Here is a 26,448-nt window from a genome sequence, read left to right on the forward strand (position 1 = left end):
CCGGGCTACGCCACCGCGCGTCACCCCCGGGCTACGCCACCTCGCGCCTCCCCCGGGCTACGCCACCGCGCGTCACCCCCGGGCTACGCCACCGCGCGCCTCCCCCGGGCTACGCCACCGCGCGTCACCCCCGGGCTACGCCACCCGCGCGCCTCCCCCGGGCTACGCCACCGCGCGTCACCCCCCGGGCTACGCCACCGCGCGCCTCCCCCGGGCTACGCCACCGCGCGTCACCCCCGGGCTACGCCACCTCGCGCCTCCCCCGGGCTACGCCACCGCGCGTCACCCCCGGGCTACGCCACCTCGCGCCTCCCCCGGGCTACGCCACCGCGCGTCACCCCCGGGCTACGCCACCGCGCGCCTCCCCCGGGCTACGCCACCCGCGCGTCTCCCCCGGGCTACGCCACCGCGCGTCACCCCCCGGGCTACGTCACCGCGCGCCCTCCCCCGGGCTACGCCACCGCGCGTCACCCCCGGGCTACGTCACCTCGCGCCTCCCCCGGGCTACGCCACCGCGCGTCACCCCCGGGCTACGCCACCGCGCGCCTCCCCCGGGCTACGCCACCGCGCGTCTCCCCCGGGCTACGCCACCGCGCGTCACCCCCGGGCTACGCCACCGCGCGCCTCCCCCGGGCTACGCCACCGCGCGTCACCCCCGGGCTACGCCACCGCGCGCCTCCCCCGGGCTACGCCACCGCGCGTCACCCCCGGGCTACGCCACCGCGCGCCTCCCCCGGGCTACGCCACCGCGCGTCACCCCCCGGGCTACGCCACCGCGCGCCTCCCCCGGGCTACGCCACCGCGCGTCACCCCCGGGCTACGCCACCGCGCGCCTCCCCCGGGCTACGCCACCGCGCGCCTCCCCCGGGCTACGCCACCGCGCGTCACCCCCGGGCTACGCCACCGCGCGTCACCCCCGGGCTACGCCACCGCGCGCCTCCCCCGGGCTACGCCACCGCGCGTCACCCCCGGGCTACGCCACCGCGCGTCACCCCCGGGCTACGCCACCGCGCGTCACCCCCGGGCTACGCCACCGCGCGCCTCCCCCGGGCTACGCCACCGCGCGTCACCCCCCGGGCTATTATATTACATGTCTTTGCCCTGCAGTTGGGTTGTTCCCTGCCTTGCATCCATAGCCTCAGTGCATACTGTAGCAGTTACAGAAAATGGATGGATGGATGGATGGATTACTATTTAGACTGCAATGCGTTGGCACCCCATCCTGGGGTATTGCTGGGACAGGCTAAGGACCCCCACAACCCTGCTTAGGACAAGTGGATATGGAAAATGAGTGAATGATAGAACTTAGGGATTAAAGTCTTAAACCCAAATAGGAGAGAAATTCCATCCATCCATTTTCCACAATGGGCACGAAGCAGGGAACAACCCAGGATGGGGGGCCAGCCCATCGCAGGGCACACTCACACACCATTCACTCACACATGCACACCTACGGGCAATTTAGCAACTCCAATTAGCCTCAGCATGTTTTTGTACTGTGGGGGGAAACCGGAGTACCCGGAGGAAACCCCACAATGACATGGGGATAACATGCAAACTCCGCACACATGTGACCCAGGCGGAGACTCAAACCCGGGTCCCAGAGGTGTGAGGCAACAGTGCTAACCACTGCACCATCATGCCGCCCCTAGAAGAGAAGCTGAAGTTTTTAATATTCGTTTTGTTTTATTCCAGATGTTTCAGACGGAGAGTCTCTCCAGAGTGCATTTCAGCCGTGAGCTGCCAGGGAGATCTTCCAGGTCCCTCATGACCTTAACCAGAATAAGCCGTTAGAAGATGGATGGATGGACATTTTAGATGCAATTTATTTGAACGATACCATTGTCAGCCATGTAAAAAAAAAAAATGTTATTTATACTCAGTTCAGGCAGAAAATTTGAAAGTACATTTTGGTCAGTTTGTCCTTAATGTGTTGACAGTCGAACTAAACTGCATCTAGGGTTGCGAGCAGGAGTGGCGCATGACATATTGGACACGATGGTCGAAAAACACGTATAATATAAATCCTGAATTTGAACGTTCATATTCAATTTGGAAAATAAACTAGCAGTACCCGACACACACATTCTTCCTTTTAAGGTCGAACATAGTTATGAAATACAGGCCTCTCATTGAGATTTTCCTCTGTGTTTAACATATTCAAAGTTCTGCCAAATGGCAAAAGCACTTGATGTAACCCCATTTTTCTACCATCTGGCCATCATTAGTTTTGAATGTTGCTGCTTATTTTTATTTTTTTGGTGGGGGGGGGCGGGGTACAAAATTGTCTAGCTGCCTGAATCGACCCCAATAGGCTTGAATCTCTCATGCGGGTTGCAGCAGTGAAGTTTTCATTGAAACGTTCTCAAAAATAAAATGCTAAGGCAGGCCTTTCTGTCAACACAAAACTGCCACCACTCGTAATGCGGAACTAGAAAATTGCACAATTACCCAGAATATTACCGTTAGCCGAAAAATGTCGGTAACAGTTTTGTTATTGCATTTTATTACGTACTTAAAAATAAAAGAAATATTTGAATGTACGGTCGACTTACATCGGTCACAGTCTTACAATGCGCTGTCAAAACCAATATGTTTAACAACATTTTTTAAAGTAGGTGTATCATGATATGTTATTGTGTTGGCGAAGTTACAGAACCAGCTGGGTTTAAAGCCTAAAATAGGGGCAACATGAGGAAATCGCTGGAAGGTTTTATTAGAATCTGATACCAATTCGGTATGAATCCTGAACTCGGGCAGATTGAATAGTGGTTTGCTGTTCATTCTCGCTGGACTCTGGGTCGGCCCGGTACTGCCACGGACAGCCGCACATTGAGGAGAGAGTGACAGGCACCGTCCGTATAAAGGAGACACATGAGGTGCGAATGTCAAACTCAAACCCATATGCTGACCCTGATCAGAAGCCTGATGCCAAAGAGCGGCAGAGTGGATTTGCTGGGACTGTAACAACCACAGACTCAATCACCACTGACCGACCAGAGACCGACCCAGACCCATCGTTCGATAAGCAAACGTCATGGAGACGTGAAGAATGCTATTGGTCAGTTTTTTTCCCTCATCACACATACATAGACACATTCATTTATATGTTTAATCGATTAATCCATCCATCTTTTTAACCACTTCTCTTGTTCAAGGTCCATTCATCCATTTCCTGCACTTGCCTGTCAAACTCTGGATCTTGGGGGGGGGGGGTTTGGAGACTACAGACACAAGGCAAGGAACAATCCAGGATGGGCCACCAACCCAACACAGGGCACACACTCACATACACAATTTGGTAACTCCAGTTAGCCTCAGTGTGTTTTCAGACTGGGGGGGGGCACAGTACCTAGATGATGGGGAGAACATGCAAACTCCACACACAGAGCTACGGTGAGGACTCGAACCCAGGTCCCAGAGGTGTGAGGCCACAATGTTAACCACTGCACCTCCAATGAAGGGTTTACAATCCAAACCTCTAACAAGTTTTCAGAAATAATTCTGAAAACTGACTTGATTACAATCACTAATTGGTGTGACATTCTTTTTATTTCACACGCGAGTGCAGTGATGAAGTTGTCGTGTAAAATATTGACTTGTTAGAAAAAGCCTCAGTGGCTCCCTCTGTAGGCAGTTCGGTGTACATGAGACTCGTGGGCCTTTAATCATTAGTCTAAACCTAATCACCACCTGCCTGGCTGTTCGATAAACAGACGGCCACATAGACGCCCCATTCTGTTTGCACTTGGCCGCATGGTGAGGCTGATTTGCGGCCAGCCTGCAAGGCTAGAATCTGAAATAAAACTTCGCACGGCTCCTGGGGCAGAATCAATCGCTTAACACCTGAGGGAAGTGCAGAGAAACTGACGTCATTTGTGAGCAATTATTGTCAAGTGTTGAAGGCGATTGGTGAATCACGAACCATCCGCCACCGGTCTCGCTTTGAGGCCAGTTAAAAGGTGGGTATTATATTAGACCGATCTGATTCAATTAGCTTCATGTTTTGTTATAGGTGAGACATCCCTGATATGTTTACTCATTTATCTGATGCTTTGATGCAAAGTGACTTACAGCAGAGGGAAGTATTAAAATTTATGTGTGTTTCTTCATATTTTAATCCACGACCTTCTCCTTGCTCAGAGGCATAGGGACCCGAGCAGGGATGGGGGTGGGAGGCCCCGATGGGCTGCCGATTACATAGCACATTGCGACGACAAATCTACTTCATTTCTGTATTTTGCTTCTCAAGCAAAGTGAAAATAAAGGGTGTTCGTATTATTAATTCACGCTACTGGACTTCATGCTAGAATAATGGTCATAAATTTTACCATGTCGGCTGGGGTGTGTTTTTTTGCCTAGCGTGTGAACCGAAAGTGGTTAACGCACAACATGCAGTAACACGCAGGCGTGTCTTACCGGCCCTTACCTGATTTCCGGCCCAATGAGTGAGTGTTTCCGCAGCAATGCACGGCCCTCCGCATTGCTCCGGCTACGCGTGGGCTCCTCATTGATAGCTACGATGCAGTCGCCTACACCCAACCGTCCATCTCGGCTGACGGATCCTCCGTGAACGATGCTGCGAATTACCACTCCTGAGCCATCCTTAAGCGCGCTCACTGTCATCCCTGCCAAACACACAGGTCTTGTCACCAGGCATGTGCAAAACGCAAGACTGTCAACGCCGTCACTCTCGCCTGCACCATGCATACGCTGATGTGCGTAAGATCTTACAGCTGGAGATATTCAACTTATGGTACGATTACAGTGTCTAAAAAACACATGCTGGTTAAAATTAACCATACATATACCATCGAAAATACATAGAATCCCTCCTGAAATTGTCGGGCTGCAGGCAGGGGTGCTACTAAAGATTCTAGACCCCGTTAGAGCATAACATATTTGGCCCCCAACCCAGATCAATCGGATTATGTTCCGAATTTTTTAGGGCGGCAATCACTCAAGAGGCCCTTGAATCGTCCAAATGTTCCCCGCAGTTCATGGGGCCTCCAGCTGCAGGAATTTCTCAGAACCGTATGTCTTTAAAGGAATAAGCCAATGACTCTAAGTAAACATCAAATTTAGACCGACCATTTCGGTCTTCTTACTTTGCGTGAATTACATTTTTCGGCATATCGCTTTATATACAACGTGTTAAAACTGCAGTGTCAGTGAATCTGGGAGGATTTCTGCGCTCAGCATTAGCGCAGCATAATATTCTGCATATTAATATATAGGCTAATATCCTGAGATGCACCATGTGGAGTTTGGTCACGCTTAATTGACTGCACTTACCGCGGCGGATAGCATGTTTATAACCTCCGCCGTTTCGATCTGCCGCGCTCTCCGCCCTCGTACGTTAGCGACTCGGAGCTATCTCTGGGCTCGCCAAATAAATGTAAGCGTAAGCTAACAGCATATTAATCAGAAATGCGAGTAACGCGACTTAACACCTCGTGCCCTCACCCGATTATCCGAAGACATCTATATGCATGAGTTAGCCAGTTTTCAAAGAGCCTTGTAAAATGACAAAATCCAGACCAAAAATATGCTGTTGCTTTTCGATCACTCAGAAATTATGGGTGAGGAACAGGATGTAGTAGGCTAATAATCTAAATGTTCTTTTACATGCACATTTGTTCCCAAATGACTCTTTTAGCTGTTTCTCCCTAATGTCTCTTTCCAAAGCATCAGCCTCTTAACAGTACTTTTGAAATTGATACATTGTGCACTGTTCCTCTCCAAAATCACGAAATAACTTTAGGCTTAATTAAAAATAGTTCAAACTGATTACGGTCACATTTAAATATTATCTTAATTTTGTTTGTGGGGAACACTACGGCAAATGTGTTTGTACATAATTTATCTCAAACTAAATAGTATGTGTTCCTTAAATACAAATCTCCTGTATAAATTATAGTCTATTCAAATAATACCTTTGCACGCATAATGACTTTTATCGAACGCAGATTTAGTTCGAGCTTCTTAGCGACCCTCCTTGCGTCAGGCAAGAAATGGTCTCATTTTACTAAGCAAATGTTAATTAGTGATCACCACTGATCATTCCGAATAACGTTCAAGTATATTAAGCTAGGTAATTTTATTTTCTCATATTAAACATTACGGACACTTTTAAGAGCTTGAATGTTTTTAATGACACTGATCAGGGGTCTGTATTGTGAAACGAGATTTGTCGGTTGGTTAGGTAGTTTAAATGGCCCTTATCTTTCACTTCACTTACATTTAGCCCAGACTACCTTAAATCCGACAAGACATCCCGCTATGCTTCCCGAGACCCCCTGTTGTGCGTTCCCTGATGACAGCACTGTATGAGTTTAGCAAACCCTCATGATCTGTGGTTGTCACTGACTATTCAGTCACTATTCTGCTGTGTGTGGTAACTCAGAGATGCAGTTGCTTGTGTATTACATGCATGAAACAAGAACACAAAGCGGTAATAGCAAGCGAGAGAAGTTTGGTTTTAATAAACACACAAAATATTATAATACACTCAACTCTATGTAAATCATAAAAAGAGCAAATAGACATTTGAATCTTTCCTCATCATATACAGAACCCCACATGTGGACACAGTTCAGGTATATAATTTTTGAAAAACAAAAATGATCTAGTAATTTTATCTTTGCCAAACACCTTTTCAAATAGTCGTACTTTAAAATAATTATGCTATTTTTTATTTTAAAAAGAACAGTAAACAAACAAGCAAAATTCATAGCTATTAAATATCAAAAAGGACACATTAACTGTACATCATTTCACGAAAATTGTGAAAGTATAATTTTCCGCAAGTATCCACATGTTTGGTTGCAAATTTGTGATGACATGCTGTCCACGCGAGAGAATAATGCATGAAAAACACATTCATGTTGTTAGTGTATTTATTATTTGGAAATAGATATGCTTTGAGTTTACCGTAGCACGACATGGCAGAAGATATAGCTTTGTTCTTTATTAATTTCATTTCAAGTCGCGTCATCGGCCGTGATGTAACATCCGTACCAGATGTGCCACGGTAAACTCACACGCAGCGCAGAAGCAGAGCCCCCATGCCCCCTATACCCAGCCCAGGCCGTTAATGACAGCGCATAAATGGAGATGGATGCCATGCCGTTATTCAGAGACCATGGAAAGACGCAGCCTTGCTAAGCATCGCCATGCCGACCAAATACACACACAGTGAGAAAAGGATCATAAGGAAGAGCAACAACGTACCAAGACTAGAGTTGCCCCTGACAACTGTGATTGTCCTCTGAAAATCGCTTGCGGCGGTAACGTCTCGCTTATCACCCGCCCCCATGTCGGCCGTTTCCGTGTGTTGCCCTTCTTCCTGCACGGGGGATGACAAGAAACGAAATGAACGTGATCTGTAAACATGTGGCCGCTGTTCATTTCATCGCCATTGCCCCGTTTACGCTGAAACGCATCCCGTACCACAGGACTCGCTGTTAATCTGGGTGAAGCACAGAGGGTTGTGAGTTTGGGAGGAAGGCGGCGGTTTGCACTGATGTTCTCTAATTGAAGTGAATATTTCTGTGTGTGTGTGTGTGTGTGTGTGTGTGTGTGTGGGGTGTGAATGTTCTCTTCTGTCCACACGGGGTTTCCTCCAGGTTCCCCAGTTTCCCTTCACAGTCCAAAAAGGTTCTAATTTGAACTGCATTTGGAAAATTGTCCGCAGCTGTAAATGCATGTGTAAATGGCAGGCCGTCCTGGGTTATTCCCTGCCTTGCGCCCACAGCTTCTGGAATAGGCTCGAACCCGTGACCCTGCATTGGACAAGCAGGTATGGAAGATGTGGCTTCCCCACCTCTGGATGAGAATTTCAGGCCTCGGTGCGTTGTTCATACCAAACATCACACCTAGGCATCCATATCAGCCTTACTACTGCTTATAAATGCTTCCAGCTAAAAGCACGATATGCTTCGGAACTATCGACCATGTGCTGATCTAAGACATCGTTGGTCGGGACTATTGAACCTCCTGACTTAACCACCCCACCTCTGTGACTGTGACACCACCAGAGACCGGCCTCCCCCAGCAAGGAGTCCGGGACGAGGCCTGATCAAACCCTGGAGAAGTTCTCCGCGTGAGTAAGGCTGCTGGCTGACTCAGGTCACTCCCCTCCTTCCCCATTTGCACCTAAACGCTGCTCAAGTGGCTAATTCAGAGCGACTTCTCAGAGTGCCAAGCCGAGACCCCAGGCTGACCTCCGAGGCACCGTAGCCAAGAAGGGCTTCGCGACCACGTTTAGCAGAGCACTCGGCTAAAGCACACCGCCGTTACTCTGCGGGGTCCTTCTCCATTAGACCTGCTGCCATCCCAGCGTGCCATTAATTCACAGCACTCGCGACTCCCTCCTCCTCAGAAGGACCATTTTTCTAGGAATAACGGATGACCAGGGAAACGCAGGCAGTCATAACGGCGGCTCGGGTTCCGGGAACTGGTGGCAGCTGAGAGCTTGGTAATAATCTTTGGGAAATATATCAATTTTGGCTTCATTCACTACTTCGGGGATTATTCTATAGCCACCAAAGTCACAATTAATCCTGATTTTTTCAGCAAACAGAAAATAAAACCTTCTACATGAGGAGGACTGAGGGCTGATAAACTTTGACCTCAAGTTGATAAAAAAAAAAAAACATTTACTCTTTGTAAAATATACATATAAAGGATTATTTGAAGAGAGGTAAGGAGTGCATGCTGATTACAGCGCGTTGCCACACCCACCACACGACAAACCACCTCGGGATGAGACCCAAGCGGGTGATACCTCAGCACCACACTAGTCTGAATGGACCAGTGTGAAGGTTTTCTGCTGGCCACCAGGCCCGAAATCTCCCCTGGAAGTTGGAGGACCTGCTTGCAGATGTAGATTAACTTCATACCCAGGATGAAGCTATTGCAGATTAAGGGCCTTGCTCTAGGGCCCACTGGAGTAGGATCACTCCTGGCGTTCATGGGGTATGAACCAGCAACCTTCCGATAGCTGGCACAGAGCCCTTGCCTCAGAGCCACCACTCTGTCCATTATTGGGAGGAGAATTGTAAAAAGCAGGGCTTATTATTGCTATAATACCTGAAAGGTCTGCTCTGTGCAGACAGTTACCCATCTCTCCACTTATTCTCTGCAACCATGTACCCTATTGATCCTACGGGAACAAGGCAGGGAACAACCCAGGATGGGGGCGCCGATCCATCTCAGGGCTCAATCACACTCAAACAACATACACTCAGCTTCAACATGTTTTTGGACTGTGGAGGGGGGGGGGGTGACCAGAGTACCCAGAGGAAACCTCGCGACGATACGGGGGGGAACATGCAAACCCAACTCACAAGGAACCCTGGCAGAGACTCGAACCCAGGTCCTAGAGGTGCGAGTGCTAACCACTGCCCAACCATGCTGCCCCCAAACACTTATCACTGCATCATATTTTAATCAAACATATTTATCATTTTCTTTTCATTTTAGGGTCACAAAGATGCATGTTTGCAGAACCTTATTCACACATGCTTGCATTGCTGCATAGTTCAATTAATTTCCAGCATCCTTAAATTAAAAAATCTTACTATATTATCTCAATGTCAAGGTACCGGCAAGGTACCAAAGTGAAATTTATGGAAAGTCATTCACTCTTGCCACATTATTATGCATTAATCCTAATACCCCTGATAAAGGTACATTTCGGGTTCAGCCTGCGGTGTAATCAAAAATCTGGGCCTTCACAAATGATGAAGGATAGAGGAAACACCTCTAACTGTGCTTCTTCCCAAGACTAGACCAACATTTAAGTGTTTACGGTCCCTGTCCCTGCTTGGGGGCCTACCTCAGGCGCAGACGTCCGCATAAGCATCTGGCAGTCCAGACCGGCACGCCAGGTGCTGCCAGGCTCGGCCAGCGTGGCGGCTTGGAAGGAGCCCTCTTCCTTTGAGTAATGAGGATCAAATGTCTTCTCATTCATCAAATCTGCTTCATTTGAGTCCATCTGTAAAGTGTGGCAGGCTAAATCAGCAGAGAAAACATCGCCAATCTGCCCAGAGCGGGAAAAAAGGCATAGACGGAGGCCAAAATAAACACCTCTTAGTGAAAGAAAAAAAATCACTCGGACGCGATGTAATAAATAAAACAAAAATTCTGAAGTATCGTCCTTTATGTGAATTCAGACAAAGACTGAAGGAGGCTCTGTTGCTACACAGATGGATTTAGACATGACGTATCGCACACGTACCTTCGCAATGCAGTGAAGAATAAATCCCATGATACCACAACTGGCACATTCTAGACATCTACAGTAACCATATACACAGGCTCTGGGGGCCGGGGGGGGGGGGGGGGCATTTCCTGTTTTACCTCAGCTTCCTGACCATGGAACAAGGCAGCCTCACCTGATTCTCGGACGATGGAGAGTTTGTCGGAAGCAGACTCCCGCCCTTCTCCCAGGGCTCCTCCTGTTCTCTCTCGCCAAATTACTCAGCTTAAACTCTGCCGTTTTAACTTACAGACTCCGCTAAAGGCCCTCAGAGCAGTGAGTTTTCCATACCAGATAAAAAGTAGACAGATCTAGCTCGCAGACCTTGCTATCTTGAGAGATTTGCGTACAGGAGGATACGTGGCAGCGAGAGGGTTCCTCCGATGGCGGCTCTGAACGCGATACTCCACATTGTGTAAATTTCTCGCACATTAAATATTAACGGCATGTAACTGGACGCTTCACTGCAGGTCCTTCGGCGGAATGAAAGCGCATGAGAGTGCTGGCGAAAGCAGGCAACAGGGGGCACTCTTACAAATATCGCCTTAGTGATGCCAAGCCTCACTGCCCCGGCGGGTGCCCCCTTCAGCGCCCGCACCGCCTCCTCCAGGCCAGCGTCTGCCAAGTCGGCGCCGTTCACGGAGACGAGTCGGTCCCCTGGGTAGAGGCGCCCGTCGAGGTCCGCCACCCCGTCGGGCACCAGTGAGCGGATGACTATCACTGTCTTTGCCAGGTCCGCGGGGTCCTGCGACAGACGCGCGCTGTGATGACTAATTATCTCATGACACGGGACTGGAAAAACAGCCTTAATGAAGCTCTGCTTCACAGCCACATATGCTCTAAGAAGAACGTTCAGCTTCATCTTCCCGGCCTGACTGCAGACTCATACCCGCAGATTTATCTCAGCCGGTCTTTATGGGCTGGATTCTGTACAGAAAAGTAAACACAGCTTGCAAAAACACCGCCCATTACAAAGAGTTACGAGGTGACTGGCTGAAATTGTTCCCAAGTCACACATCGCATAGTGTGGCTCCTGCTTTATCTACTGTATGCCCCCACCACACTCCGAAGCATTTACCTGATAGTCTAAAATACTGAAGCCAAGTCCGGCGTCCCCTCTCTCCAGGTCGATATACTGTATCTCGGCTTCCCACATGGCCAGAGGAGAGTCCGGGGTCTCCACAGGAACTTCGCCCCCTGTGATGTTGTCAACGTCGGGGACCATGTCCTTGTCTCCCTCGGATCCTTCCTGAAGCTTGAAAGGATGGATTACGCACTTTGGCATATAGGTTACACCTTTGTCTTATAGTACATCTAACCAGTGCTTCCCAATCCAATCCTTGGGGACCCAGAGACAGTTCAAGTTTTTGCTCCTACCGGGAGATGGGAGGGAGCAAAAACATGGACCGGCTGTGGGTCTCCGGGTTTGTTCATTTGCTCTTCTGAACAGAATAATGCTAATGTTGGGGGTGGCATATAGCTCAGTGGGTTGGGATGCTCTGCCTGTGTCCGGACGGTCATTGGGTCAAAGCCCATAGTCAGCATAGTGATGTCACCACTGGGCTCCTGAGCAAGACCCTTAACCCTCAACTGCACCAAGAACTGTCCGACTCTGCATACGTCACTTTGGATGAAAAGCTTCTGCGAAATAAATAAAATGCAAATGTTTGTTGTTTTCATTTTTTCCCCTTACATTCCTTCTGCATTGTGCCGCGACAATGATTTTCATATGCCTTCATATCAGAGTCGATTGTAAGGATGTTGCACACTGTCTGAGATGTGCTCAGCATCAGTGGGGAATTCTAGGGTTAGGGTATCAAAGTCATAATCTAGATATACACTGATTAAAAAAATAAATAAATAAATAAATAAGCAAAATGCACACAAACGACTCAGACAAGATCAGTCGGCAAGGATGACTAAACCTTGCCAGGTTCTTCATAAGGAGACGGTTCCTCCGCAAGGCGTTGGTCAGCACTGCTGTCACTCAGCTCAGATCTGGCAGGACTACTTGTCACCATGGACACGCTTGCTGGCAGGCCCTTGGGGAAGCTCCGCCCCTCCGCTATGCTTTCACCAAAGAGGGGGACCCCGCTGACCTAACACACAAGCCAAGCGGTTCGCTTCGTTAGCGGCCCGAGAGCAGAGCGACTAGCACTTTCCACTGCAGCCTTCATGCTCATCTCTTTAAATCGCTTTCCCAGATGCATCCCATAACTGTATCCTAGAGCTAATCACTTGGATTGTCTCTCCCAGACTGCACTGCTGAATCCGCAGTTTGCTGTAATCCGACCCACATGTGTCAAATAAAATGTAAACAGTAAAACCTTAAAACTAAAATACGACATGACACAAATATTTCTCATTTTATGAGTACGCGGGTAAAACTGGCCTTTTCAATTTGCAAAACAAAGGCGTGTAACTGAACACCCTTGATGGAGATCTGAACCTATGCAGATGGATCATGTGCAGCTCAGGAGCACTGACCTCCAGAAGTTTCTCCTCAGCACACGGCTCTCCAGTCAGTCTTACGGGGCCCTCTGGCATGACTGAGGCTCCGCAACGGCGCCGCCCTTCTGGATGAACACTGATGCTCTTCCAGCTACTCCCACTATGTGCCTCTTCCTGACCGAGCTGCCGTCATACCAGAAAAAGAACAAGCATGCTTCTTTAGCACATCATATTATTCATAAAACGAAATTATTCCAAAGCCGTTATAAAATATTACACTAGATTCCTTGCTTGCAAATCCGCTTTACCAATCGCACCCCTAGATCAGTAACAGCAGCATGACTGATTACGCAATAATGTAAGTGATGAGGGAGTTGCTCTTCGACTTGACGTACGATAGCTCTGTGCTCAAGGACGCTTTCCAGATTTCCATCTTCTGCAGGCATGGTCAACGTCGCCCCTTGAAGGAAATGCATAAACATTGTGTCGTTATCTCCGTTCCGAGGTTCGCCTTTAATGAGGCAGAACGTGCGAACATGTGTGCGCATACATTTGCATGCATTTCGGCGAGAAGTACATATGTAAACGCTCTTTGTCAGCAATCACATGGAATTAGTCATATGTAAATCCGGCAGTTTTCTGAAATCTTCCTGCTGGATTCATTTGCATCCCTTGGGGAACTTATTATATAAAGTGTGTACGTATTCCATTTGCCGGTCTGTTTTCATTAACTGACTATTAGTCTAAGACGACAGTAACCGCATAACTTAATTAAAGGTGCACTACGACCTTGGTAATCTGCCTGCTCTTCAGCAAGGTTGGAGCCGGAAGGCACAGTTTGGGAATGACACAGCGTCTCCTCTGTGACAGGAAGACCTGCGTGCAATACAATGACATGAAACTTACATCGAAAAATCGTTAAAATTTCATTTCGATTTTATGTGACATCGGCAATAACATCCACCTATCTCATTTTCACTCATCACACCTTTATCTAATTAAGACACTTTTGAAGGTAATTATACCTGATCAGCTGTTGGATTTTTTTTTAATTTTAATTTAGGTTCATCTCACCTTCTCTAGGGGTTACTTTGGGAGAGGCGTAAACTCTCTCTGTAAAGTTTCAGGAAATACTTACATTTCCGACGCAGCCATTTGCAGAAGCTGTACACTGTGAAGGGCTACCGAACACAAAACAATCGCTATCTTTGCTAGCATCGGCGTTAGCATTCGGTGTCATGTTAGTGCTTAGTACCTAGTGCTCCGCCCAGGTCCGCATCATGCACACTGGGCTGGTTGCCGTTTTCCACCTCGGTCGATGGTCCGGGTTCTAGGGCCGCAGGGGCTGCTGGGCCATCCTCAAGTCTGAGGGATCTCTTCAAGAGCTTCAAGACCACGGTCTGGCTCGTAGCCCTGAGGAGCGCGGTGACCTGCTGGTTACCGTAGCCCTGGATGCTGGTCCCGTCCACCTGTGGGGGCAACCGCACATGAGCGCAATTCCAGTCTACAGAGTTATAAGAGAACCAGCTACAACAGGGCGGCTCTACGCAAAAACAAAGTGTGCAGTGAGCGTTTTCAAAATGGCCGCCATGAAGGACGACTACCAGAATTAGTACAGCTGGATAGCTGCCTCATGCCCTCACTTCTCCTTAGGCTTTCAGCACCCAGCTGTTTAATATTCAGAAACAGTAAGCAATTATACCACAGTCATCGACTGTGCAACGTTTGGAAAAAAAAAAAAAACACAACAACATGAACGCTGATTATCGGAATACTTTGTATGTAATATGCATGGGGAAGCTGTAATTTTGACTGAAACGCAATCAACTTATTAATCAAGTCTGCGGTTAGCTAATGATCTGCTGTCCATGCTCGTTAAGCCTTTGTTTGGGTCACAAGTTATTGATAGCGATTTGATCACTTAGAAGGCAAAAGGGGAATTAATTAAACCTCGCATTGTCACACAAGCCGGTTAATGTATTCATATAAATCTAAAGTGGCTTTGAATTGAAAATCTGCATTTATTAAAAAGAAAAATAGATGATTAAGGGATTAAAATGAACCTGCAGAGACACTCACCGCTACGAGTTGGTCGCCGACATGGATCTGACCATCTTGCTCGCCTTCACTCTCTTTTGTTACACTCTTCACAAAGACTCCAACTGATTCTGTACCAAGGAATTTGCAAAAAAGCATCACTAGAAATTTTACATTAAAAAAAACTAAGATTTCCTATATTTTATCATTGCAGTATGAGCCGTTCATTAAGACCAAATACAATCTACACTGTTGGTCGTAATTAAAAAGTCTTCGGTTGTTAAATAACAAATATAAAACAAATAATTTATTTAAAATAAAATAGTCAGTAACATAAACTGTAGAAAAGATGACGCATTATTACCGGCGCTCTCTTCTGTGACATAACTGCCGACTGTGATTCCTAATCCTTCAGTATTTTTAATGAGCTCCACATCCAACGTGTCCAGCTGCTCGCCGTCGTGAACCTGTTACGAGAATGAAGACACGCGCCTGAGGTACCCTAGAAGAGGACACACATCTGGAAGCAGCCGGAAAGCCTCGCCTGCCGGGAGGGACGATGCTGATCACTGCGCTGAGTCCCTCACGCTTCCCGGACTCAGAATGACTCCTATGACACTTCATGATTATATGATATATCCCACTGGCCATTCTGGAAATTCTTTGCATAAAAGCAGCAGAATATTCTAGAGGTCACACGACGTATCAGGACATCCCAGAATCTCTGGTTGCTTGGCAATAAGAGGCAGCACTACTGAAGGATAAGCAGTGCTACCTGTGGCCCCCTTTCTGGTCACATGGGTACCACACCATGGTCACCTGTTTGGTGCTCGTCCCTGTCTGGTGTCCCCACACCTCCCCGAGCATAAATACCAATCCCGATGAGCAGTGGGTGATATATCTCTCAATTCCCCCTAAAATGTACATGGAAGTTAGTCTGCTGTTAAATCCAAACCTCTAGGCCAGTGTTTCCCAATCCAGCCCTCAGAGACCCGCAGACGGTCCATGTTTTTGCGCTGGGAACTGGGAGAAAGCAAAAACCTGCACTGTCTGGCAGGGACTTTGGAGGGATTAAAAACCTGCACTGTCTGGTAGGGAGCTTGGAGGGAGCAAAAACCTGCACTGTCTGGCGGGGAGCTGGGAGGGAGCAAAAACCTGTACTGTCTAACAGGGAGCTTGAAGGGAGCAAAAACCTGCACGGTCTGGCAGGGAGTTTGGAGGGAGCAAAAACATGGACCATCTGTAGGTCCCTGATGAACAGTTTTGGCAACACTGTTCTAGGTACAGTAAACGGCTAAAGCATACAGCACTGTAAAAAGATGCCTTCCTTTTCTCATGTTACCAAAACCCACTTAGCTAAAGCTTTCAGATCTTTAACGGAAACTAAATAAATTAGCACAAAATTTTGATGTGTTTATGTAAGACTCAGTGCCTTTGCATGTCCCCATACGCTCTGAAGTTAGGTCTGGCTTAGGCACCATTAGCAGTGAGTTAACTGTAAGCGGACACCTCCTGCAGCGACCGATCAATCTCTCACAGCGCCAGGGAGGAAATCCAGCCCGCCGCTCCACACTGAAGTGCTTCAGCTCAGCCCCATCTGTTAGTTTACAAGGCGTCAACATCGCAGTGGCCTTTCACTCTGGGCTCTGACTAATTCATCCAATAAATCGATGATTGTTTTTTTGTATTGAGCCAATCTGACATCGAGCATCCACTTTGTTTCCAAGAATTATCCCGTTGCATCACCCACCCATGCGTTAAGTTCAGCTCCCACCTGCACGGTCTAATGTTCTCACTTAGAGTTCTCTGGTACAGTTCAGATTGATTGATACCTTCAGTGAAGTTGAGCCATTCAGGTCCTGATTGATGAGGTCATCATCAAACCATGACCCTACCATTATCATTGGTATGTGGTACTTACCGAGGAATCCAACTATTGGGTCTTGCTTGATATGATTGGGTCCATTCCAGCCAAAAGGATCCATTTTTGAACAACTCTTCCACACAACATTCCTCCAGACCATTTTTGGCAAGAATGGCGTTCACATTGTCTGCAGTGACCAGCCTACCGCCTTCCATGCCTGTCTTACATTTTATATAAAGGGTCTCAGGATATCTTGCTAGTGTTATTTGGGCCTTCTTGGCTACTTTTTTATTTCACTGTTGGAGAAATTTTGGCAGGCCAGCTGTTCTTGAGGAGGATTTCACTGCAGAGCTTCGCACAATGCTAAACAAAAATGTACAGGCCTTGCTTTACCATCGACTTATGCTTTTCAATGATTGATTTATTATTAAGCGGACACATTGTTCCATTTATTTAGCTGAATACTCTTTGGACAAATTCAGGGCTGGTGCCTTACCGAGGGGTACAAAACAAGTCTGCTCCTGAAACCTGAACCATCCGTTTTCCTCCATGTAACCTGCCTAATTTATCAATTTAAGCCATCCTATTAAAATTTATGTTTTTAATGGTACAATTTCCGATACGGCTACCCAAGAACTCCAAGCCGAGAATTTATTATTCTGTTTCTTTTTGTGTTTTTGCAGTGAATCATTCCAGACATAAGTCCCTAGTCCAGACCTCATCATATCTTCTGCGAATCGTTGCAGAAGCGCAGGAAAAACCGCACATGCAAACACAGTCGCTTGCGTCGGAGGCGGACCTAGTTAACCTTTGCCTGGTTTTTGCATGTTTATTCCGGCCCTCTGTGGTACCTGGTCAGATGCTCCTCTGGGAAAAATGGCTTTGACCTTCACTGGCCCCGTCATCTCTGCCTGTTCTGAGGCACTCTGCAGGGGGCACAAGAGGGCGGCAAGCAGCTCGTGGGACTTTTACTTACACAAAAATGTCCTGAGAGCAAAATAAAAAATGCTTGGTTCAAAGAGATAACACTGTAAAGGAGGTACACTAGGTCAAAGCAACTAGAGGAGGTGGGACCAACCAATCAGATGGTCGCTAAGGCTTGGTCCTGCCTCCTCTAGCTGCTTGGACCCACCTCCTCTACAGTCTGATTGGTTGTCTCTCTGAACCAATCATGTTTCATTCTGCCCTCAGAACATTTTTGTGCAAGTAAAATTCCCACAAGCCAGCAAAAAGCTCTACAGTAAAATACAGGAGGGCAGACCAGCCAAGAAAACACCTATTTTCAGAGTGCCAGTCTCATTTAACATAAAACCACACTGCACTCCTGCTATATAAGAGTAACATTACTACAACCATTCAGTCCTTTACACTTATTGAAATGTGTTCTATAGATAGCTACATACACACATTCATTGGCCAGCCTATTAGGTATGCAACTGAAAACACACAGCACTCAGACAAGGACAAGAGGTTCAGTTATAGTTTGGCTAAGCATTGTGATCGCTAAGGCGCACGATCGAAATGATTTTGGATGTAGTGTGACTGTGGTTGTCCGACTTGACGGCTCGAGCGTCTCGGAAACAGCCATCCTCCCGGGATTCTCGCACAGTGCTGGAGTCCAGCTTTTGCAGAGAATGGTGCAACGGAACAAATAATATCAGATCTGGGGCAGTTATGCGGCTGAAAACACCATACTAACGAGAGAGGTCAGGGGAAGATGGCCAGACTCGTTAAAGCTAACAGGGAGGCCATAAGTGGAAAAATAACAGCTCAGTACAACAGCGGTGTGCAGAACAGCTTCTCTGAATGAACAACTCATCCACCCTTGAAGCAATCCTGGAGGCAAAAGTGAATCCTATCCAATAATAGTTATATGGACGTAATAACATATCCATTAGGTGTGTAATATTTGTCATCTAGTGTCAACAAAAATAACTGAGAGAAATACGCTCCTCACAAACTCCCACTTTATCCTCTGCATATATTTTCTTCGTACTGGTCCACTTCTACTGGCAGCAAGTCTCCAGTTATGACTCTTGGTTCTAATGCTTTGAAATTACCACTAAGAGCAAAGCTGCCAAGGGGCTGAGTTTGCCTGCTGCCCCGGTTGACTTTGTGTAAGTGCGTTGCCTGCTTGACTGAATTCATTGCAGCATTCAAATGAAATAAATCTGATGGCAATCATCAAAGCTATAATTAACTTCAACACATACACACACAGACACACACACACATGCCAGGTAAACATATCTTTATGGGGACCGCTCATTCATGTCTATGGGAAAAATGCTAATGCTAACTATGACAACCTTATTAGGAAATATGTGTTAAACCATACTTATCTTGCTATTAAGGATTTTCTAAAGATCTTTCCAAAAATATAGGCCTACATATATTCCCCCTTGTTCAATAATTATTCATTTCAGTAAATAATCAATTGCTTTTAGTTCCTCAGTGATTAAGGTCAATTACTTGCAATGTAAATTTATATAGATTTAATTCAGATTATAGCAAGTTACCCATTTCTTTATTATTATTTTTAAATGTAAACATATTTCTCAAATTGCACAAGGTTTGTGTTGAAATGCCAAAGAATTCCACCCAGTCCTTAAATAATATGATTTCACTTAAAATATGCAAAGAACTTATCAAGCCGATTTAGTTAAGAAACCAAATCCCAAGGGCTCTCATGCTTGTGAGGTGCAGAAGTGTCTGCCCCGCGCTGATCCCTCCAGAAAAAATGTGGCACACTCTGACTCAACAACTTCTTCCGCGATATATTCCTTCACCAGTGAAGTAGACCAGTTTGATTAAAGGTGCAACAAAGAATATATTCACATTTAATTCCGTTAGCAGCCTCATTAATCCTCGGTGACACGTACGGTCACAGGGACACGTGAGGTCACAGCGCTAGAAAGCTAATGTTCACCGAGTGAACACGGAACAGCACGGAAGGCCGGCTCCGCCCGCCCCCCACCTTCTCCAGGGTTCCCTCCACGCCATGATGTCCTGACCCTTTGCGTGATGCCGCCAGGCTGCCCAGGTGTGGGACGGGACCTCTGGTGACCTTCAGAAGGACGTCGCCCATGTGCTCCTGCAGGAGGCCAACTTCCTTTGTTACCGTCTGGTCCATCAGCTGCCCGTTGGTAGCTAGGATGTCCCCTTCCCTCAGCTTCCTGCAGGCGTAGAAGGTCGACAATGGACTCAAGAAGTCACACTGCATCACGACGGCCTACATTTTGTACTATAGAGTGAGAGATGCCACTCTGCACCCCAAAAGTCATGGCGAACATCAACAATGTTTAAATAACAGTGTAGGGGGCGATTCTAGGATTTTTTTACGGTGAGGGGGCGTACGAGGGGCCATAACTCATGCAGAGAGGCCAAACTTATTTTTAGCCAATGATGTGTTTTTAATCAATGAGTGACAGGAGAGGGGCATTCTGGAGGCCAATCAGCTTTCAGCTGGAGCCAGTGACCCTGTGGCCCCGCCTCTGTATATGAAAACACTGCTTATATACCTTAATATAATTACGACAGCTTTCCCTGCTACAGAAAACAGATAACTAACCCGTGATTTTGGTTCCAAACTGTGACGTTCCACCTAACTGTGAGGGAATACCTGCTCTCAGCACTGCCCGGCTGAACATCCTGCGCAAAGACACCCGGATTCCCCGTCTCCTCTCTCCTCAGACTGACCCCGGCAAAACCCGGCCCCCCAGGCGGACTCCTGGGCAGCTCCTCCGTCACGTAGCAGCCCTGTCCGACAGATGTTTATGGCCCCTTAACGACCATCACTCAATAACCATCCAAGGGAGGAACATTCAAGTGACACATGAACTACTTTAGGCAAAACTTTCCTTGGTGCTGAATGGAATGCTGACACTTTTTGTTTGAAGTCGGCAAGAATGCGCAACACAACCAAGAAAGTTTGAGAGCTCCATGAAAAACAGCTGTAACATAATAGACCAGGCTGTCTAGGGGGGACAACTGGGGAAATTTTCCAGGGCCCAGACCCAGGGGGGGCCTAGGAGAGGACCCTCACGGGAGGGGTTCCACGTCAGGGGGGCTGGTTGAAGTAATTTTTTCCCGGGCCCTGGAATTATACACGCCGGCCCCAGAACGTTGTTGAGTTTCCAGCGGGCCGCGTACCTGAGCCATGTGGAGTAGGAGGGGCTTGGGAGGGGCCCCTACGGGGTCGCTGCTGCTCTGTGTGGGTGAAGGGGGCATCGACGCGTCCCCAGCAGCTGCAGGACTGCTGTCCCGGGGACCTGAATCGCTGCTCGCAGCAGAGCGCACCTGAGAGTCTCTAGTTTCGGGATTCAACTCCGGACAGCTGCTGGATGCAGCTAAAGCGGCCTTCTGGATCCAGCATGGCACAGACGGTCATAAAGAGGATATATAAATGACAAATAAAACATATGAATACAGCTTATATTTACATGACGTGTGGCTCGGTGGGTTAGAGCGCTGTGTCTGTGATCTGAAGGTCATTGGTTCACATCCCACGGTTGACAGTGATGCTGCTCTTTGGCCCTTCAGCCTGGCCCTTAGCCTCTGGTTGCTCCAGCGACTGGCTGATGCTGCACTCTCCCCACTAAAATGCATGTCGCTTTGGATAAAAGTCATTGCTAAATATGCTAGCAGATGTGATATTTACATCGTATGTAACAAATTAATTCTTTCAGTACTGCAAAGAACAAAACTGTGCATGTTGCCCTCAAAGTGTGGCTCCCGGTGCAGAACCTCTCGGAATTGCACGCATGCTGCCGCAGTCCCAGTCAGACCCTTAAGCCATTAAGGTTTGACGAGCTGTCACAAAATATTTACGCAGTATTTCAATCTATGAGACGAATGGCAGATTGTTTAAGAAAATGTAAAAGGCAAAATGTGTTTCCTCCATGAGAAACCTAAGAAAATTAGTCAACCAATCAGCAATGGAAAAAAAAACACCGTTTTGAGATTTTCCTACCAAACTGACAGCCAAAAATATTTCTCATGACCAAGAAATATCCAGCCCAGTGAAATAGGTCAGAACTGCAGTGACAGCTGAATTATGTTTTCAGTAGCAATAATTTAGGCCGTCTATCTTCTGCTAAAATCTCGGTTCCTCGTGTGACTTACTGACGTTTTGTGTTATTTTGACTCTCTTTTAATGTTTACGTTTATGCTGGAAGAAACGGAACAGATAAAATAGAAAAAAATAAAACCACCAAACAGAGTGAAACGTAGCCCTGGATAGCTAACACCGCTACTGACCTTCGGTGCAACCCCTGCTGCATGTTGCATATAATCTCCTGCTAAAGTGTACAGCAAATGGACAGAGTTCTGCCTTTCTGTGTTTCTCAGTCGCCGTACACTGGTGATACGGGGGAGTCCGGAGCGAGCCTCACAAACAGCCATCGCTCCCTCAGCGCACTGGGACACCGTTAGCCCTCGGGGCTGCGTTGGTCACCTTGGGTAAGTAGATTACAGTGCCGGTTTGGCTACTGCACATTTAAAGAACCGGTTCTGCCCCGACAGGCTGTTGCCATGGCAACACCCTGCCTGAGTCTGAAGGCACTTCCCCCGTTCAGACTCCCGTCGTAAAGCTGGAATCCAGGCACAAATTGAATCTTTGCTCGCAGCATGTTTTTTTGCTTAAGATTCAGTCCGGGGTGTACTGCCCACCCGGTCCCCGGCGCTGCCTGGGACAGGCTCCCCCAGATTCCCCTCCTCCCCCTGCATAACCCTGGCCAGCAAAAGAGGTCTGAAGATGGATGGGATGAATAGACGCATGTTTCGCTTAAATTAGCCGGCAAAGTAGTTCTATGAAGTATAGCCTGTCCCCTCAGTAACGGCTGTGTGTCGCCGTGCCCAAACACGCAAGGGCAGGAACCATCTACTAAAAAGGCGAGTCAGAATGTGACCACGCTGAGGAAAAAACCCTAAGCTGAGACCCTGCTACTGAAGATCTATAACCAAATCATTACAGTCTTAACAGCGTATAGCATAAATCCAGAAACCAATCTGACCTAAACACTAACTATTGTGGATGACTTTCATTTTAGATAAAATGGAAAACGCAGTAGAGAACAATGTGAAAGACTGCAGATTCTTCTTTTACCTTTAAATAACCGTTAAAACATCGCTCTCCTGCACTCACCTGGCTGTGGGACTCTTCATGGGCAGATGTAGATTGTAGGGTGAGAATCTGGTGGAACAGGGGGCTCAGGAGAAGAGCCTTGAGTAGGCTGAGCTTCTCCTCCATGGGACCATGTCCCCGGGCCTTCAACTTGGCCTGTAGGCGTTCCACGGCCTGCAAGGCATGCTGGGTATCTGTTGGGTCATGTGTTCGCATTAATGTGATGTAAGTTTGAATTAAAAAAAAAGAGCTTGTAGGAGTTTTACTTACACAAAAATGCTCTGAGGGCAGAAGGAAAAACAATTGGTTCAGAGAGATAACCAACCAATCAGACTGTAGAGGAGGTGGGTCCAAGCAACTGATTGGCTGGTCCCGCCTCCTCTGGTTGCTTGGACTCACCTCCTCTACAATCTGATTGGTTATCTCTCCAAACCAATCATTTTTCTCTCTGTCCTCAGAACATTTTTGTGCAAGTAAAACTCCCATGAGCTAAAAAAAAGATACCTTCCAAGTCAGGATGCTGTAAAGCTATTAGTGCAGGCCTCACCATCATTTACACCAAAGCAGCTGTCTGAGAGTCCTACGACTCTTCCCATAACAGCGGGATTTCCTCACGGCCTAATGAAATTGTCCGTGTGACGGTTCTGGGTCTTCCCTGGAATCTGCGAATATGTGAACTCAATCGGGTAGGACTGGGCCGCATTGTGGAAACCCTGATGGCTTATGCAATGTCAAAATTACTGCAGCCAATAACAAATTGGGATTTAATGCTTACATAATGCTGGGACAGTCTCGTAAGCTATTTCACAAGCGTCATAACAGCATGAACATAATTGTGTATTTAGCTACAGTTGGCTTATATTGTGAGTAGACTACCAAATGGCAGAAGACTATGGATAAGTAGACTGACAGGTTTTCCTCATCTGGTGACCATTACAATGTTTGCCCCCTGAATTGCATTATGGGAGTTTTAAATCACTAATCCGCACGCAAACTAGACATAAATTCTGAGGATTTTTTTTTTCTTAAAAAGCTATTATCATTCCAGTAAAAGGCTTTCTTGGAAGCAACTGATAATGACATGTAATTATATAAATTTAAGTAATCAAATTTTTTTAAAAAAACCTCTCCTTTCAATCGTAAAATTTTTTTTTAAAAAAAAAGGTTTTTACTTCCTGACTCCTACACTGGCCTTTTCAGCGTGCTGTTTGAAATTATTTATAACCCTAAAAATATTATGTAAAACATTGTGCTACCCGTGAAGTGAATTCTGGACTAATGCATTTGCATTTTGACACAACTGGAAAACAGGAAAACGAGCAGAAAACACAGTTGTGAATGTTCACCGCAACATATAAATTCCAAGAGAGTGTAGCACAAGCTGGGCACAGAGAAATCAGCGGGGTGGGCAAATCGCGGCAGAGGGCAGAACATCACAATAATGTCGCTCTGTTCTCCTCTCTGGAAAATTCCATTCTTTCACTCCCAGAGATTTGGTTACTTTTGTTCCGCGGAGACATTGGGGCGAGATATTCCACAATTTGCAAACACAACCCCATTTAACCTTCGCCGTTTAGTGTCTTGCCCCCTGAAGAAAGCCTTGCCTAAACATGTACAGCTGTTATGTTGCTGTGCTAAAGAATAACCCATATGACTAGCGTACCTGAAACTGGTGAGATAAAGCAAGATGCGTCATCTTATATAAACATTCTTTTCAGTAAGCATATTATACTGGCCATGAATTCATTTAATTATCTGATAAGTTCATATTTTCAATTTACATAAACATTTCAATTATTTTACTTTATAAAAGGAGAGGAGGCATAAGGGATAGAATTAAGCTTATAATTATAATATGAAAAAATTGGGAGATCGGAGTAACATTGACATTTTTCTTTTTCAGAATGACGCTGATAGCTGGCATCTGGCGTTCAGAAAAAAAAACTTTTTTTTAAATAAAAGAAGCAGTTTAAAGGAGACTCACCAATTGCTTCAGTCATTCTATCTGAGCGTTACCAGAGCTAGTCAGAAAATCGGCGGTTTTTCATCAAAACCTGCAAAGAGAGCAGATGGTGGGAGACGTGAATACGCGATCCGTGAATGAGCAGTGAACCGAAGGCACCTTCAACGAAAACAAATGCAAACATATGAACATTTATTTAATTATTTTATTTAAGGTGAATGCAGCATCGACTGCCATTCACTTTGGGTAAGTGTGAGCAAAAAAGAAATGCCTAATATTTCTGAAGTTTACAAGACCAACCAGAAATTGGCCAATTCATTCTATATCTGGAAGGACTTATCTATAGCTGCCTGGTGTGTTTTGTGGTGATATTTCCATAACACGCAGAAGAATATCATAATTCTCAAAGAGGAATTACAACCCTCCAAAAAGGATCGAAATTAACGTGCTACAGCACAAACGCTGCCTGCAAAATTCCATTAAGTCAAGATCTTAGAAAAGAATTCTGTTACCCGCTACCCTGCAACTCTTCAGATATACAGCAAATCATACTTGATTTAATTTATTGCAGACACTGATTAATGAATCACTAGCAAGTGGTGCTGATCATTTATCCAAGTCTATTTAGGGTTGGTTATGTCGGTACACTTTAACAAGACTTACCGAACTATGACTGAGAAATCCAGGCCCCTTACCTTTAGATTTGACAGTTTGTAGTGTAAATACGGTAAAAAAAAAAAAAAAAAAACGTTGAGGCAGTATTACACGCTGGGACGTCGCACGCTGTCGCAGACTGCCTATACAGGCCTTTGATTGTCATCTAATGCTCTTAACAAGGATTAACATCTGCAGATTGCCCTATAACCCATAGTTACATTAATTGACTTTGGCAGAAAAGCTTCATCCGTTAGTTTCTTGTCTCCCCTATAGACTGTATTCTGTAATAACATTTATTCGGGCTTTTTTTTATTGATTTACTTATTCTAGTTTTTAATAAAACAGGAGAAAATCATTTGTTTATTAAAGCCTGCTGTTTGTGATATATTTATGGCGCTTCAATGCATACAACCGAAAGTAACCTTACGTCAAAACATAAATTCGCCATTAATAATTCATCCTGATGCCTGCTTTATAGTCTAGAATACAGTTGTATACGAAACATATTGCACCATGTATAGTTTTTGTCCCCCTGTAAACAGGATGTCGGCATTTTATTCATTGTTCTTAGATTTGCGTCCTTTATCTGGGAGCGGAGAGGATTTAATACCGACACATTTCCTTTTATACGCACATATTACTTTAATATGAAATAAGCAGATTTATATCAAAGGGCTGCAAGGCAATGGTACAGGTACATTTAGAAAATGGCAACCCAATAAAGTTACGCTCATCATTTAAAGATGGTATTTTGAAATAAAAGGACGTATTAAAATGCCGCTTATCGTCTTTTAAAGGAGTAGGGCAAACTTAAAATAAAGAGAAATAACGCAGCCAAAAACAAGAGCATAGTCCATATAGCGCAGTCACGAATTAACTTGTTTATTTCACTAGAGCTGTTTTCACAAAGTATCCAGCTTATTTTAACTAAAAGTAAAATCAGCTAATTCTAAAGGGGGACTTACACGAGCAGCTCCGCCTGGGATCTCCCGGGTTTCCCGCAGCTATCGGGGCCGGAGCGCCGGTCACCGCGGAGCCACAGGAGGTGACAAGCGCCGCCCGGCGGCCGCAGCCCCAACCGGGGCATT

At 46.4% G+C, this 26,448-nt stretch overlaps 1 protein-coding gene across 13 annotated transcripts in view; it reads right to left on the reverse strand.

The window, feature by feature from the left end:
• LOC125720706 (multiple PDZ domain protein-like) overlaps window positions 1–26,448 on the reverse strand; it is a 41,639-nt gene extending 15,191 nt beyond the window's left edge. For 7 of the 13 annotated variants that reach the window (XM_048996470.1, XM_048996469.1, XM_048996466.1 and 4 more), the window contains exons 1-19: window positions 26,326–26,448; window positions 24,725–24,794; window positions 22,762–22,934; window positions 20,769–20,978; window positions 20,239–20,375; window positions 19,594–19,792; window positions 17,468–17,542; window positions 15,117–15,219; window positions 14,795–14,883; window positions 13,971–14,184; window positions 13,505–13,591; window positions 13,111–13,175; window positions 12,752–12,898; window positions 12,190–12,363; window positions 11,343–11,519; window positions 10,800–11,009; window positions 9,842–10,000; window positions 7,234–7,348; window positions 4,430–4,628 (exon numbers count right to left, since the gene is read on the reverse strand). In XM_048996470.1, coding sequence (XP_048852427.1) covers window positions 4,430–4,628; window positions 7,234–7,348; window positions 9,842–10,000; window positions 10,800–11,009; window positions 11,343–11,519; window positions 12,190–12,363; window positions 12,752–12,898; window positions 13,111–13,175; window positions 13,505–13,591; window positions 13,971–14,184; window positions 14,795–14,883; window positions 15,117–15,219; window positions 17,468–17,542; window positions 19,594–19,792; window positions 20,239–20,375; window positions 20,769–20,978; window positions 22,762–22,934; window positions 24,725–24,740 — 2,549 coding nt within the window. In that variant the 5' untranslated portion in view covers window positions 24,741–24,794; window positions 26,326–26,448. Of the gene's footprint in view, window positions 1–4,429; window positions 4,629–7,233; window positions 7,349–9,841; window positions 10,001–10,799; window positions 11,010–11,342; window positions 11,520–12,189; window positions 12,364–12,751; window positions 12,899–13,110; window positions 13,176–13,504; window positions 13,592–13,970; window positions 14,185–14,794; window positions 14,884–15,116; window positions 15,220–17,467; window positions 17,543–19,593; window positions 19,793–20,238; window positions 20,376–20,768; window positions 20,979–22,761; window positions 22,935–24,724; window positions 24,795–25,215; window positions 25,247–25,366; window positions 25,426–26,325 lie in introns of those variants that run through there. The other 6 variants (XM_048996465.1, XM_048996462.1, XM_048996461.1 and 3 more) reach the window with 6 other exon arrangements.

The sequence above is a fragment of the Brienomyrus brachyistius genome, chromosome 25, assembly GCF_023856365.1.
Source record: "Brienomyrus brachyistius isolate T26 chromosome 25, BBRACH_0.4, whole genome shotgun sequence".
Taxonomy (NCBI): Eukaryota; Metazoa; Chordata; class Actinopteri; order Osteoglossiformes; family Mormyridae; genus Brienomyrus; species Brienomyrus brachyistius.